Source organism: Anopheles coluzzii, chromosome X, assembly GCF_943734685.1.
Source record: "Anopheles coluzzii chromosome X, AcolN3, whole genome shotgun sequence".
In the NCBI taxonomy this organism is placed as follows: Eukaryota; Metazoa; Arthropoda; class Insecta; order Diptera; family Culicidae; genus Anopheles; species Anopheles coluzzii.
This window is the reverse complement of record NC_064669.1, coordinates 612523-625743: the sequence shown is the minus strand read 5'-3', so window position 1 is coordinate 625743 and position 13221 is coordinate 612523. Positions and strand designations below refer to the sequence as shown.

The 13221-nt window shown below is 54.9% G+C and overlaps 1 protein-coding gene across 6 annotated transcripts in view; it reads right to left on the bottom strand.

The window, feature by feature from the left end:
• Positions 1-6115: 6115 nt before the first annotated feature.
• Positions 6116-13221, bottom strand: part of LOC120953931 (serine/threonine-protein kinase tousled-like 1) — a 68670-nt gene continuing 61564 nt past the window's right edge. For all 6 annotated transcript variants that reach the window (XM_040374394.2, XM_049608152.1, XM_040374403.2 and 3 more), the window contains 7 exons: positions 8601-11470; positions 7980-8475; positions 7708-7886; positions 7439-7631; positions 7140-7345; positions 6510-6729; positions 6116-6424 (listed from right to left, as the gene is read on the bottom strand). In XM_040374394.2, the coding sequence (XP_040230328.2) occupies positions 6119-6424; positions 6510-6729; positions 7140-7345; positions 7439-7631; positions 7708-7886; positions 7980-8475; positions 8601-11470 (4470 nt within the window). In that variant the 3' untranslated portion in view covers positions 6116-6118. The remainder of the gene's footprint in view (positions 6425-6509; positions 6730-7139; positions 7346-7438; positions 7632-7707; positions 7887-7979; positions 8476-8600; positions 11471-13221) is intronic.

The window sequence follows — 13221 nt, the reverse complement described above, 5'->3', positions numbered from 1 at the left end:
TAAACGCATCTCCCTAGCTATATAGCATCATCGTTTGCTTCATTCCAGTCGTCCACGCGAGTTTCCCCCCATTTGCCTACAGTGGGGGCCATGTGAGGGGGTTTCTTCTCGCTTCGCGGTACTTGTTTTTCCTTAAGTCTTGCTCTAGTTGCTCTGCCTTAACCAGTTTTTTTTTGTTTTTGGCCCTTTAGTGAGAGTGCGGCATTGTGTGTGTGTTTTTCGATCTTGCCCGGTTTTGGGTAACGATTTTTCCTAGATATTCCTTCCGTGTGTCCTGCTTCTTTTTCTCTCTCTCTCTCTCTGTTTTACTACGCCACTTGCCCTGCAGACCCTTGGTACACGCGCACACACATACGTATTCGCCAGGTTGGATTTGTTTCAGATTTTTTTTTGTTTTTTTCTTCTTTTTGTTGTTGTGTAATCTTCCCACATTGAATGTACTATTGTGTGTGTGTGTTTTTATTATTTTTTTTTTGCATTTGATTGTAACCTCTAAGTTTGATACTTTCTTTATTCGCTAAGGTAAGTGAGCATGTTGTGATTCCTCTATTTCCTACAGTTCGGCTCTGCCCGTTGCGCATTCGCGTTCGCCTCTTTTGCTTAGGTTTTTGTTTTTGTTGTTGTTGTTGTTGTGTTGTTTTGAGAAAAGATTACGCGCAATAGTTAATAGGCTGTTGTTGGGTGTGCTGGGGTGTGGATTTTCTTTTCATTACTTGCTTTCCATTATAAATCTCCTGTTGACACTAACGCACTAACCTCTACCAGCCTGCCGCTCTGGTACGTTTAAGTTTCCGTCTTTGATTAAGCACACCCTCCCGGGTCGCCCGCAAGGGAAAATGCCTTTTACTTGTTGATTTTAAATGTATGTGTGTGTGTGGGTGTGGGTGTGGGTGTGGGTGTGACACGTGATTATGTTGCATTTCGCGCTTTTGCCTGCTGACGCGCGTCGTGGTAATTTGGTTGTTGTTTTCTTTTACTTATTTATTTTCACTTTCGCCCCTAAACCGCCACGTGCTTATGGTACAGTAAACAATGTCAATGTGTGTGTGCGTGCGCGCGCGTGTGTGTGTTTGCGTTTCTACAGTTTGCACGTTTGGCTAGCGGGAAAGCCCTCCAACAACGAATGAGCAATGCCGAAATGCGATGCAGATGACACCGCTTTCTGCAGAAAAAAAAAATATTTAAAACAAAAGTCCCCTAACGAAGAGAGTTGAGATCGTGAAACATGATTTTGCGTTAAGAAGAAAATGATTCGGGCTAAAAAAAAAACATCCTTTTCACCTTCCCTATGAATAGATTTTTTTGTTTCCTTCAATTTACAGGTAATTTTCCCGTGCCTAGATTAAGCCCATTGTATGCGGGGGGGGGGGGGGGGGGGGGAGGGGGGCGGGTTCAACTGCAGTATTTGCTAAAGCTGCCAATAGACCGCCCTCCCCGCTCATCGGTGACGACGTTTAGAGCGCGCCAAGCGAGACACGACAAGCTGGCCACGTTGCCAAGACGTGAAAGAGGGGAAAAGAAAAGGAAATAAAATGAAACAAAAAAAACGTTTTAATTTCGCTATCAAACAGAGGTTTCGCACACGCTGCACCGATTTCTCGAGTGTGTGGATGTAGCAGTGTTTAACAATGTTTCGAAACATCTAGCCCGATTATTGCTGGCCGAAAAGCGAAAGTTGACCAGTGGAGCAGTCGAAATGAACAAAATATCGTATTCTTCGCCGCTAGGTGGCGGTCAGCCTGTTCAACAATTTACATACCACGCCAGCGAGTGTACGCGCTGTAAGGCAAAACAAACTACGCAACTACGCAACAACGGCCAGCCAGGGCGGCTGCTAACTTATTTTATTCTATTGAGCCGCGTTCGCATATCATAAATGCCGCTTAGTCGCTACCCTATATGCGCGCAAGCCCTTCAAGCAAGCGTTCAACCAACCATTCGACCAGCGCAACGCAAGAAAGGGGGAAATGAAACGCGCAGCACTGTGAGCGAGGGAATTCTAACTCCTATTGCTTTCGGGTTTTAGCGTAACGTGTCGTTCAAAATGGATTAAAGCTCGTGGGACAACATACTTCCACTTTCGGACTGGCGGACACATTCTTGTGTGTGTGTGTGTGTTTTTTCCCTCCCTTCATGACATTGCTCTTGCGTTTATTTCCTCTCTCTCTCTCTCTCTCTCTATCTCTCTGCTTGCTTTTTCTGTTCTGTCGGTTATCAAAATTGCTTCAATTTTTGTCACGTTTGTGTATGCGCGCGTGTGTGTGTGTATTTTTGTAGGAAGCATGTAGCAGCTGGTAGTTAACACCACACAGCCCTCGGGCTTGGACATGCAAGATGATAAGAGTTTTTTGATCTTTTTTTTCAATCACGGAGAAACCGTACTTTAAAAAAAAAAACGGCAAACAAAATTTTACATTCGACCGAGACGATGAAGACAACCCTAGCAATTCGTGACCCCCCCCCCCCCCCCCCTCGTTTGTATAAGGACGCTGGAAATGCACGCAACGTGTCACGCGTTTAAATCACTCACACGGCTAACGTTACGCTAACCATTAGGCTGGGCAGGGGCCAAAGAAACAACGGCACCGTCGCCGCCGTCAAACAGTGGGAAGCAATGTACGGACTAATGGCGCGCTACACTAAAACATCAGGCGCACTCCCCTTCCCTACCCCACCTCCCTTCCCCCCCAAGAGATTATGATGAACCTGCTGGGCTGCTATTAAACGAATTTATATTTTAATATTAAAAAAAAAAAAGAAGTTGCATAAACGAAAAACTGTTTTATCCCATGCGCTTAAATTATGTCTCGTGCAGGTTAAATCGCTATCTCTCGCTCTCTCTCTCGCTCGCTCTCTCTCTCTCTCTCTCTCTCTCTCTCTCTCTCTCTTTCCTTTTCTTTCTCGCTTTCTCTTTTGCTAGGGAACTAATATTCACCCCCTTTTCCCTCGAGTTTCCTTACATACCTCCACTGTGCTTTGCTATTTTAAATCTGTACAATTTAGTAGTGGAGTTTGTAGCGGGGTGAGACGCGTGAGAAAGAAGGTGTGTGTGTGTGTGTGTGTGTGTGTGTGTGTGTGTGTGTGTGTGTGTGTGTGTGTGTGTGTGTGTGTGTGTGTGTGTGTGTGTGTGTGTGTGTGTGTGTGTGTGTTTGTGTGTTTGTGTATTTGTGTGTGTGTGTGTGTGTGTGTGTATGAAGAAAGGGAATCGCGGAAGGAGGCAGGGATTGGACAGGATACAGGTTGGCGGCCCCTTCGGGAGGGGTTCAATCACGTTTCAATTTATACAAAGAAGAAGAAGAAGAAAAAAAACCCTAATTCCGAGTAGATACTTGTCGTTACATTTAATTACTTAAAACTACACCTTTCTCCTGCGGCACACCGCCCGCTGCTTCTGTACACAGTGCTATGAACCGTGTTGCACGCACATGCGTGCGTTCCGTTCGTACGCGAAACGCTAAAATTAATTCTTCCTAACTTCTGGAAAACAGTTCCGCATCCTACCGCACCCTTTTGCGGCAGCGAAAGACGTGTCCGAGACGTCCCCACCCCTAGTCCAGCAACAGGTTCGTTGCTGCTTGCCTACACTTCTTGCCGCGGATTGGCGGATTCATACGGTCATTCCGTCGTCATTCCCCGAGCGGGTTCGTGTGTATGTGCTGCGATGTTCGCGCCACCCCGCTTATCCTATCGCCAACCGTTACTGATATTGTGTGAGCTTACTACGGCAACGATCGTATCCTACCGCTACAAAAAAAACACACGCGTGTGCAGTCGAGTTTCCTTCCGATGCGCGCGCGCGCGCCCATTTCAACCAGCGTCAACGGGAACAAAAGCGAGACAAAATAAAGTGCATCTCGCCTAACTTATTGCTTTGCCGGGGGGGAAAAGGTATATTAGTTCAACACAAACATACAACAAAAAGAAGGAATACATGTTTAAAAAGCTGCACAAAACGGCTGCGGCTCTACATGAGGACCTCCCGCACACTCGCACTTAAAAAAAACACGATGCAAAACTATCGCCTTCTCAATGCCTGCTATCGTTAACATTACCAACACCGTAGTAACGTGTGTGTGTGTGTGTGTGGAGTGGAAAAGTACAACAAAAACTAAATGCGGCCAACTGCACTTTGCGCAACTGCCGGAACACTTGTGGGTGTAAGATACAAACACGACGGTTTAATAAAAATAAAATAAAAAAGGAAGGCAAATCAAGAGACAGGCCGTCCTCTACGAAGAACGGTACCTCGGTTTGGATGAAAAATTGAAAAAAGAAAAAAAAAATACACTCCTCAACACATTCTATTGCTCGCGCAGTCGGAGAAAGGTACAAGAATGTGTGCGTGTGTGTGTGTGTATATATGTATAATTAAAAGCTCTACGTGGGTCAGGGCGGGGGTTTTGGCACTTAAAGGCGATTATGAGATGGAGGAGGGTGGATGGGGAGACACAGGATCGTCGCTCACCGTGCTCACCGCCGTGCCCCTCCCTTCGAAACGACATTCGAACTCGACATTCGAAAACGTGCCGCGGCTGTAGCGAGAATGGGTTAGGATAGCTAGTAAGCGTGAGTCTCACCAACACCGACCCCAAGCAATACCATCACACACACGCCGGGCAAACGAAACTATTTACAAATGGGTTAGAGTCTAGTCTAGGCGACGGGCAGCCACCTACCATCTCCAGTCGCTGGGTCGCATCTGCAATTGGAGTTTGTGTTCGGGTGGGTGAAAAGGGGGAGGGAATGTGTGTTTTTGTCGCTCTCCTAACACTCCTACAAATCTAAGCTCGCTCACAAACACACACACACACACACCAGTTGGCGCGCCTGGCGGTTATTCCGTTCGCCAGTGCCGTCGGCCGGCGAGCAGGGCATGGGCGGCGGCGGCCGCCGCTGCTGCCGCCGTCGCTGCCGCCACAATCGAGGACGAGCTGGTGGAGGGTGGTGGCGACGAGGAGGGAACCGGTGGCGTCGCTGGCGGCAGTAACATATTGCTGCTGTTGGGCGTGCTGGCCCCACCGCCGCCCCGCAGCAGCAGTAGATGCTGCTGGCGCTTCACCACCCCCTTCGCCACGGCGAGCCCCGCGAGTTGATTGATGCTGTTGCACTGCAGCAGAACGCTGGTGGTGGTGGTGCTGGCAGTGCTGCAACCGTTCCTGTTGCCGCCGCCCACCTGATAGTGGTTGGACAGGGGTTCGTCGCCTAGCGGTTGCAGCTGTAACAACGGCTGCTGCTGCTGCTGCTGTTGCTTGTTCGCGTTCGTTTGACGGCGCAGCAGGAGCGATTGATTGGTGAGGTTGAGCTGAGGATGGCCTGGCTGCGACTGCTGCTGCTGCTGCTTTATGATGATGCTTTTGCGGCCGCACCGAGTCGGCACTGCCGCCGCTGCCTGGTGGTTGAACGATGACACCACGCTGGACGCAAGCTCCTCGGCGGCGGCGTGCAGCAGACGCCGACCGTTCGCCGCGCGGCTGCCGAGGGGCGACGGAATGATGATGCCTTTTTTGGCGTGCACGCTGAAAAAGCTGGCAGCCGGTGGTGCGGCGGCGGCCGATTCGGCCGCCGTCATCAGTACGATGCGATCGTTCGTCCGGTTCGGCGGTTGCTGGATAGCGTCGCCGCCGCCGCCGCCGCCGCCGCCACCGTTTGTCATCATCACGCGACCGATGGCGGACGACGACGATGACGACGACGGGGGCAGTGGCGGTGGTGGTGGTGGTTGCGGTGCCGGCGGTGCCGATGGAACCGGTGGCACCAGCAGCACCGATCGATGGTTGCCCTCCCCACCACCCCTTGCCTTCGGTGGCGGTTGCGTCGAGCCCGGGGACAGGTGGGTCGGGCTGGCGGAAGCACATACAGACGGGACCGTGGCAGCGGTGGTATTGGTAGTGGTGGTGGTGGTGGTGTTGTTGTTGTTGTTGTTGTTATTGGTGTGGGTGGTGGATGCGACCACCGCCGACAGAGACGAGGGTGAGATCGAAGAGGCGCCCGACACGAGGGAGGTGGAAGGTGTCGCGGCCGCCGCCGCCGCCACCGCTACACCGGGTGGGAGGGCGGGACCGGCGGTCCCACCGCCCTTCCTGCTGCTGCTCACACCGCTACTGTGGTGGAAAAATAGCTAAGACGAGCTGGACTGGTTCATGTTGCCGAACATGCCGGTGGAAAAGGACGTCTGCTGGCCGATCTGATTGCCGCCGGCCCCGCCCGATCCGCCCGATCCACCGCCACCGCCGCCGCCGCCGCCGCCACCCCCGCCGGCACCGGTACCGGTGCTGCTGCTGTTTTGGCCGCCGGCGTGCGCATTCTGCGCATTGGACGACCGGTTGTGCTTCGACACGGGCGGCTGCAGATACTCGTGCTTGGCCAGCGCGAACACGTCCATCCGGTCCTCCTTCCGGTACGCGAGACACCCCCGTATAAAGCTCTACAAGATAAGCAGGGAGCGAGAGAGGAAGAGAGAGAGAGACATTAGCCGCCGGGAAGTACATTAAAGCGGAAACGAAACCTACCTTTGCCTCGTTCGACACGGTTGGCTTGTTGGCGAACTGCACCTCGGTCGCCTTGAGGATCGTGTTCTCCTCCAGGATCGTCGCCTGTGACTGGTTGTGCCCGAACGGCTTCTTGCCGTACAGACACTGGTAAAAGATGACGCCCACGCTCCACACGTCCACCTTGGACGAGATTTTCGGCGGATTCTTGCCGACCACGAAGCACTCCGGCGGCAGATACCTGGGGCCCGCCACACGATACAGGAAAGAGGAGAAGAGAAATGGGAGCAAGAATTAGCGCACTTGGAAGGGGAGGGAATAGGCTGCACCGCCATACACTACACAGAGGGTGTTGCGAACAAGTTTGCCTACAGCTCAAATACTGGAGGGCTATTTTCACTACTTTGCTGTTTCAATTACACACATACACCTCTACCTCAACACTGCTACACATTTACTGCAACTTGTAGATGAATCTAAAACTAGTTCAACACCTGCAGAACAATGCTACCGGATCGGTTGAACGAGTTAATTCGAATCTATCCAAAAAAGAAGGCTCGTCGTCTACCGAAAACTACTACCACCACACAATAGGGGAGAGGGGTTTGCCATTGGGGGGGGGAAGGAGGCTCACTGCGCTTCGTTGCTCACCAATAAGTTCCAGCACCTTGTGACGTAAGGTCCATACCATGGTCCGGGTTATAGTTCTCTTCGTCCATCACCTTCGACAGACCGAAGTCGGTAATTTTGATCTCACCGCACACGTTGCCCTCGGTGAGCAGGATGTTGCCCGGCTTCAGGTCGTAATGGATGATCGGCGGCTTGATCTCGTTCAGATACTTGAGCGCCGACACGACCTGCACGGAGCGAGATGGGAAAACAAAAACCAAAAACGGCATAAGTAAGCGATTTTGGGTGGCCAGCGGGTTGTTGCTCGCGTACGCACGCACCTGCATTATGATTGACCGTGCCTCCTTTTCCGGGATGGTTTTGTGCTGCTTCAGGTAAAAGTCCAGATCGTGCCCATCGCAGTACTCCAGCACGGTGCAGAACGAGTTGGCATCGATCTCGAACACGTCGTACAGCTTCACCACCCGCGGATGGTCGAGCGCCTTGTGGATGTTGTACTCCCGGAGCGCATGCCTGTGCAAGAGGGGGTTTTTAGTAGTTTTGCTGCTGAGGCTCACCAAACCAACCAACAAACAACACCGCCACTTACTTGATGTAGTTCGCCTTCTTGTCCTCCTTCCAGTCTTTGTTGAGCTGGTGCACCTTGCACGCGACGTACCGCTGCTCCTTCAGGTCGAACGCTTTGTGCACCTCGGAGAAGCCGCCCTTGCCGAGCAGCATCAGCAGCAGGTACCGATCGTTCAGCACCGGGTGATTGTTGAAGCGCGACTGTTGTGAAGAAAGCGAGGAGAGGCACACCAACGTTAGCACACCAACACGCTGCACCACCCTGCGGAACGTCTCCCCGTACACCCAACCCACCTGATCCTCGTTGTGTATCCGCTTCAGCTCGCGGATGTGCAGATTCCGCTCCCGCTCGAGCTTCTCCATCTCGAGCTGCAGGTCGGCGTCCTCCTTCTTCAGCGCGCTCTGGCGCAGCTTCAGTATCTCGTCGCACTCGTAGTACTCCTGCAGCGTGAACGTGCTGCTGCTGCTGACGACCGGGTCCGGCTTCAGGAACGTGCTGTCGTTGCCGTTGTGCAGCGCCGACCCGCCGCCCCCGCTGCCGACGCTGCCCGCGCTGGCGCCCACCACGCCGCCGCTGCCCATCGCCACGACGGCGCCGGTACCGACGCCCGCACTGCCCGGCCCGGTGCCGCCCCGATCGCCGGCCCCGCCCGTCCCGCCCGCACCACCGCCCGTCGCCGACGAGTTGTTGCGCTTGCGGCCGCCCTCGCTGTTCGTGGGCCGCTTCTTCATCAGCAGCTTCTTCTGCCGGTCGATCTCCTCCCGCTCGGCAGTGATCTCCTCCTGGCGTCTGCACGATTGGAGGTTGAGAAGGGAAGACAAAACAAACAAAGCAAGCTGTTTAATGACACTACTCTCCTTTTTGCGTTTTTTTTTTGCCGGGAGTGGGTTTACCGCAGCATGTCGCATACTTACTTGGCCAGCTCCTGAAACGCGTACCCGTCCGTCCAGTTCTCCTGGAAGGTGGCGCCAACCCGCTGCGTCACAAACTGCCCGAGCCGCAACCGGTTCTGCATGCACTTCTGGCGCGCCTCCTTCTTCTCGATGTTGCTCTTCTGCTTGAGCAGCTTCTTCACCACCTCGACGCACTTGCTGATCTGGCTCTTGTGCTGCTCGATCGCCTTCTGGTGCACGCTCAGCTGGCACTTCTGCTCGTCCGACAGCCGGGACAGCTCGTCCACCCGCGTCCGGCTGCTCTCGAAGTCGTGGTCCCGCTCGGTAATGTCCGCCTGCGTCAGGTCGGTCTGCACGAACTTGGTCAGCATCAGCGTGGTCGGCGTGGTCGGGGCCGTGCCGGTCGAGGCGGATGCGCCGCCCGGCTGCTGCTGCTGCTGCTGGCCGAACTTGCTGCTGCCAAAGTTGCCGCCATTGTTGCTACTGCTGTCGCTCTGCTGCCCGCCGGTCGTGTTGGTGGAGGAGGATGAGGAGGTGGTGGTTGCCTGATGCTGCTGCAGCTTCTGCCCAATTGACTTGGTGGTGGTGACTACCGCACCGCCCGGTAGCTGGAGTATGGAATTGCTGTTCTGGGCGCCGGCCCCGATGCTGCTGTTGTTGCTCGTCGTCGAGGTGGCCGCGGTGGTCGTGGTCAGCGGCACGTTGGTGCTGCCGATCCCGCTGCTCGTCAGGTCGCCGCCGCTGGGGGTGGTCGACCCGGTCGCGGCGACGGCGACGGCGGCCCCGCCATTGCTGCTGCTGTTGCTGCTCGTGTTGCACGACACGAGCGTCACGCGCTGATGGTGGTGGTCGGCGGCGGCGGCGGCCCCCGCCGCATTGCAGTTGCTCGGCGCCGTCGTCCCCGTCCCCGGCGTGGAGGCGCTGCACGCCAGCTGGTGGTTGTTCGTCGCCCCACCGGCCGACTGCTGCGTTTGGGCCTGAGAATCTCGCTGCTGCGTCGAGCCGGCGGACGCCGGCTGCTGCTGTCCGCCGCCGGTTTGCTGCTTCTGCTGACCGGCCGACGCTGCCGTTGGCTTCTGGTGCATGAGCGACGAGGTGGTACTGTTGTTGCTGGGCACGAGCACGATACCCGACTGGTACTGCTGCTGCTGCTGCTGCAGCGAGACGCCCGAGCCGGCCGTGCCGGTCGTGCTGACCACCGCCGTGCTGACCAGCGGCGTTATGATGGGCGACAGGACCGTCGTCGCCGACGGTGTGGAGGTGGCGGCCGCCTGTTTCGCCGCCTCGACTGCCGCGGCCGCCGCCGCCGCCGCCGACATGGCGGTCGAGACGGATGGAGGAACTAGTACGGAAGCGTTGTTGCCACTGGCCGGGTTGTTGCCCACCGACGGCGAGGAGGGCGCGGACGAGACGGCCGCATTGGCCGCCGCAGCCGCCGCTGCCGCCGCCGCCGCCGCCTGCTGCTGCTGCTGCCGCTGCGTTCGACTGCTGCCGCCGGTGGTGAACAGGTCCGACGCGGCACCAGCGCCGCCGGCATTGTGGCCGTTGTTGTTGTTGTTGTTGTTGTTGCCATTGCTGCCCACCGGCAGCAGCGGCGTCGTCTGTGGACTAGGGGGGTACATGGGATACTGCGGGTTGGGGCTTTTGCGGGCAGGGCCGGTACCACTGCCAGCGGTGTTGCCGGTCGTCCCGCCGCCACCCCCGGGATCCACGTGCGGCGAATTATTGGATATTGCTCCTAGCGCGCTACTGTTGTTGCCGCCGGCAGTGTTGCCAGCGGCGGCGGCGGCGGCGGCTGAGGCGGCACTGCTACCACTGCCCCCGCTGCCGACCGCGGTGATCGTGGTGGTGATGCCACCGACTAACGGGCTATTAGTGCTACTGGACACGCGGGGGGACGACGCGGCGGCCGGCAGCCCCGGGTGTTTAGAAAAATAATCGTTTATCTTCTTATTATCACTGAGGGGCGGCAGCGTCAGCCGCAGACCCTTTATATTATCTCTACTATCACGAAAATGACCTCCGCCTCCCGCTCCCGCCCCGACGCCGCCTCCGCCCGGGCCGCCATTGTCGTCCGGCGCCTTCCGCTTGCGCTTGCGCTCGGACGCCGCCCGCGACACCTTCTCCGAGGGGGGCGTCGACCCGATGGCCAGCCCGGCCGCCACCGCACTCATCATGATCGCGTCCTGCTCCTTATCGCTGTGGGACGAGCCGGTGCTCATGTTCGAGTCCTGATCCTTGTTGTTGTTCTGATGGTGTTGCTGCTGCTGCTGCTGCTGCTGGTGGTGGTGGTGATGGTGTGTGTGATGGGCGTGATGCTGCTGCTGCAGCCCGCTACCGACGGGGATGGGAGGATGTAGGGCGGGCGTCGTCGTCCCGCCGGCTGTCGCTACCGCCACCCCGGCCGTCGTCGTCGTCGTGGTTGTCGTCGGCTGGGCCGCGTCCGCCAGGGAGCCGCTACTGCTCTTGGCACTGCTGCTGCCCGTCGCCGTACCGCCGTTATTGCTGCCCGCTGCTGCTGCTGCTGCTGCTGCTGCTGCTCCACCACCACCGCCCGCACCGCCGCCGCCGCCGTTACCGCTGCCGCCACCGCCCAGGACAACGGCAATTGCTGCCGCGGCGGCAGCCGACGTCTGCTGCTGTTGCTGCTGGTGCGAGCTCAGCACCGTTGCCACTTGCTGGTGCTGCTGATGATGCTGCTGCTGATTGCCACTGTTAAAGTGCTGCGGATGATGATGATGCGATTGTTGCTGCTGTTGCTGCTGCTGCTGCTGCTGCTGCTGGAGATGATGCGACGTATGGTGATGGTGTGATGCAGTTTGGTCGACTTGGCCAACTTGTTGTACTATTGTTGTTTGTGGTGCCATCTGCAGCTGCGTACCGGCCGACATCTGCTTTGGCGGAAGCGCCATTTGCAGGGCAGGACAGGAACATAGGAGAGAAAGAGAAAACACGATCGAGAACGTTAGAAGAGCAAAATCATGAAGAGGAAGGAAAGAGGGCTGCTTCGATGAACTCCCTCCCTCGCTGCGTGGCCCGCGCGACCATTTATCCCAATGGAGGTGTCCCTGGCGCACGAACGGTTACGTGCACTAGTGTGTGTGTGTGTGTGTGTGTGTGTGTGTTTGTGTATATGTGTGCATGCCAGGATGCGTGCGAACGGTAGTCGAAAGAGGAAGCCGGAGCAATAGCATCGTGCTACGGGCATGAAAACGATTCCACTCAACGTTCAACACTTTTCGTATCGCAGAAGAAGGAAATAGAGAAATTACACATTCTTTATTTGTTTCTATTGAGTAACAAGCATTGATGAACTAAATACCCAAACATAGAAAGAATTGTATTAAATGCAGTAGAACTTTCATTAAGGGCGATATCGCTGTCGTAATAAATCATTTCAAACTCAGACGAAAAAAAAACTGTAATATTAAACTCATTTTAATTCAGTGCTTTGTTAGCACTGTTCGAATGATTCCATTGAACATGTCAACTGTAGAGCTTGGATGTTCATTTTTCCACGTGTTCCCCTAGATTGTAAAACAAATACAATAGTAGCCTTAGGAGTAGAACTTGAAGTCGTTACGAAATCGATCTTCTCTTAACACGTACAAACAACAATTAAAAAAAAGAAACATTGCATACACACATACACACCAACATATACGTATGCAAACGGTGGTAAAAATAAATGATGAAGAGAAATTAGACCAACACACGTGTGCATGTGCAGGGAAGCCGTTGGGAGTAGGCTAAAGCAGCAGAACATGCACAACACACCGTTCCGTAGATTCCCCACTGGTTCGGCAGAGGGACTCGGGGCAAGAGGGGAGTGTTGTGACACACGGTTATGCGATTATGGATTTATTTCGATCGACCGTGAGTCGAAACAACAAAAAAAAAACAAGGAAACAGGCGTTCACATCATGGCGGCCGGATAGCGATCGGCAAGCTGAGAGTGCTTGAGTTCTCCATTGAAATGAGACGGCAGAAAAGCTATTCCGTCTTGTGTGACTGCATCTTTATACACACAAGCGCGCGCGCGAACGCTACCGAAGCAGCAATTAGTTTGACAGCTTACGACCAACAACACAACACAACAACAAAGCGAACGAGAACATCCTCACGGAAAGCGAAGTGAAAAGTTATCGCACTCGATCGATCCACACACACACACACACACACACACACACCCTATATACATTATCCGCAAATGTGAGTGCCATCGAGCACGCGCTAGGAGCTGTACGGCCGCAAACGCAACACACAAATAAACACACAGTACCGTGCACTCACCCCTGAAGGGCCCTCCATCGCACCGCACCGGCCCTCACCTCCCGCACACGACCTCCATCGCACCGATTCAGTGCTAGCAAACACACATCTTCCCCCCACCCCCCTACGGAAACAAACCCAACTGACAGTTTTGCAGAACCAGTGAGCGCCCGAAAAGGACTCACGCTACTCTCTCGCTCGTCACACAGCTCCGCGCGCTCTGATTCGCAAAGCATCGTACCCTTGCCATGTCTTCTTGTTTTTATTTTCTATTCTTTTTCTGCCAAGTCTGGCCCTCTTGCTCTCTTGCTCACTCGCTCTCTCACTCTCTCTCTCCCCACACATTCTCTCTTTCTATTTCTCACTCTCT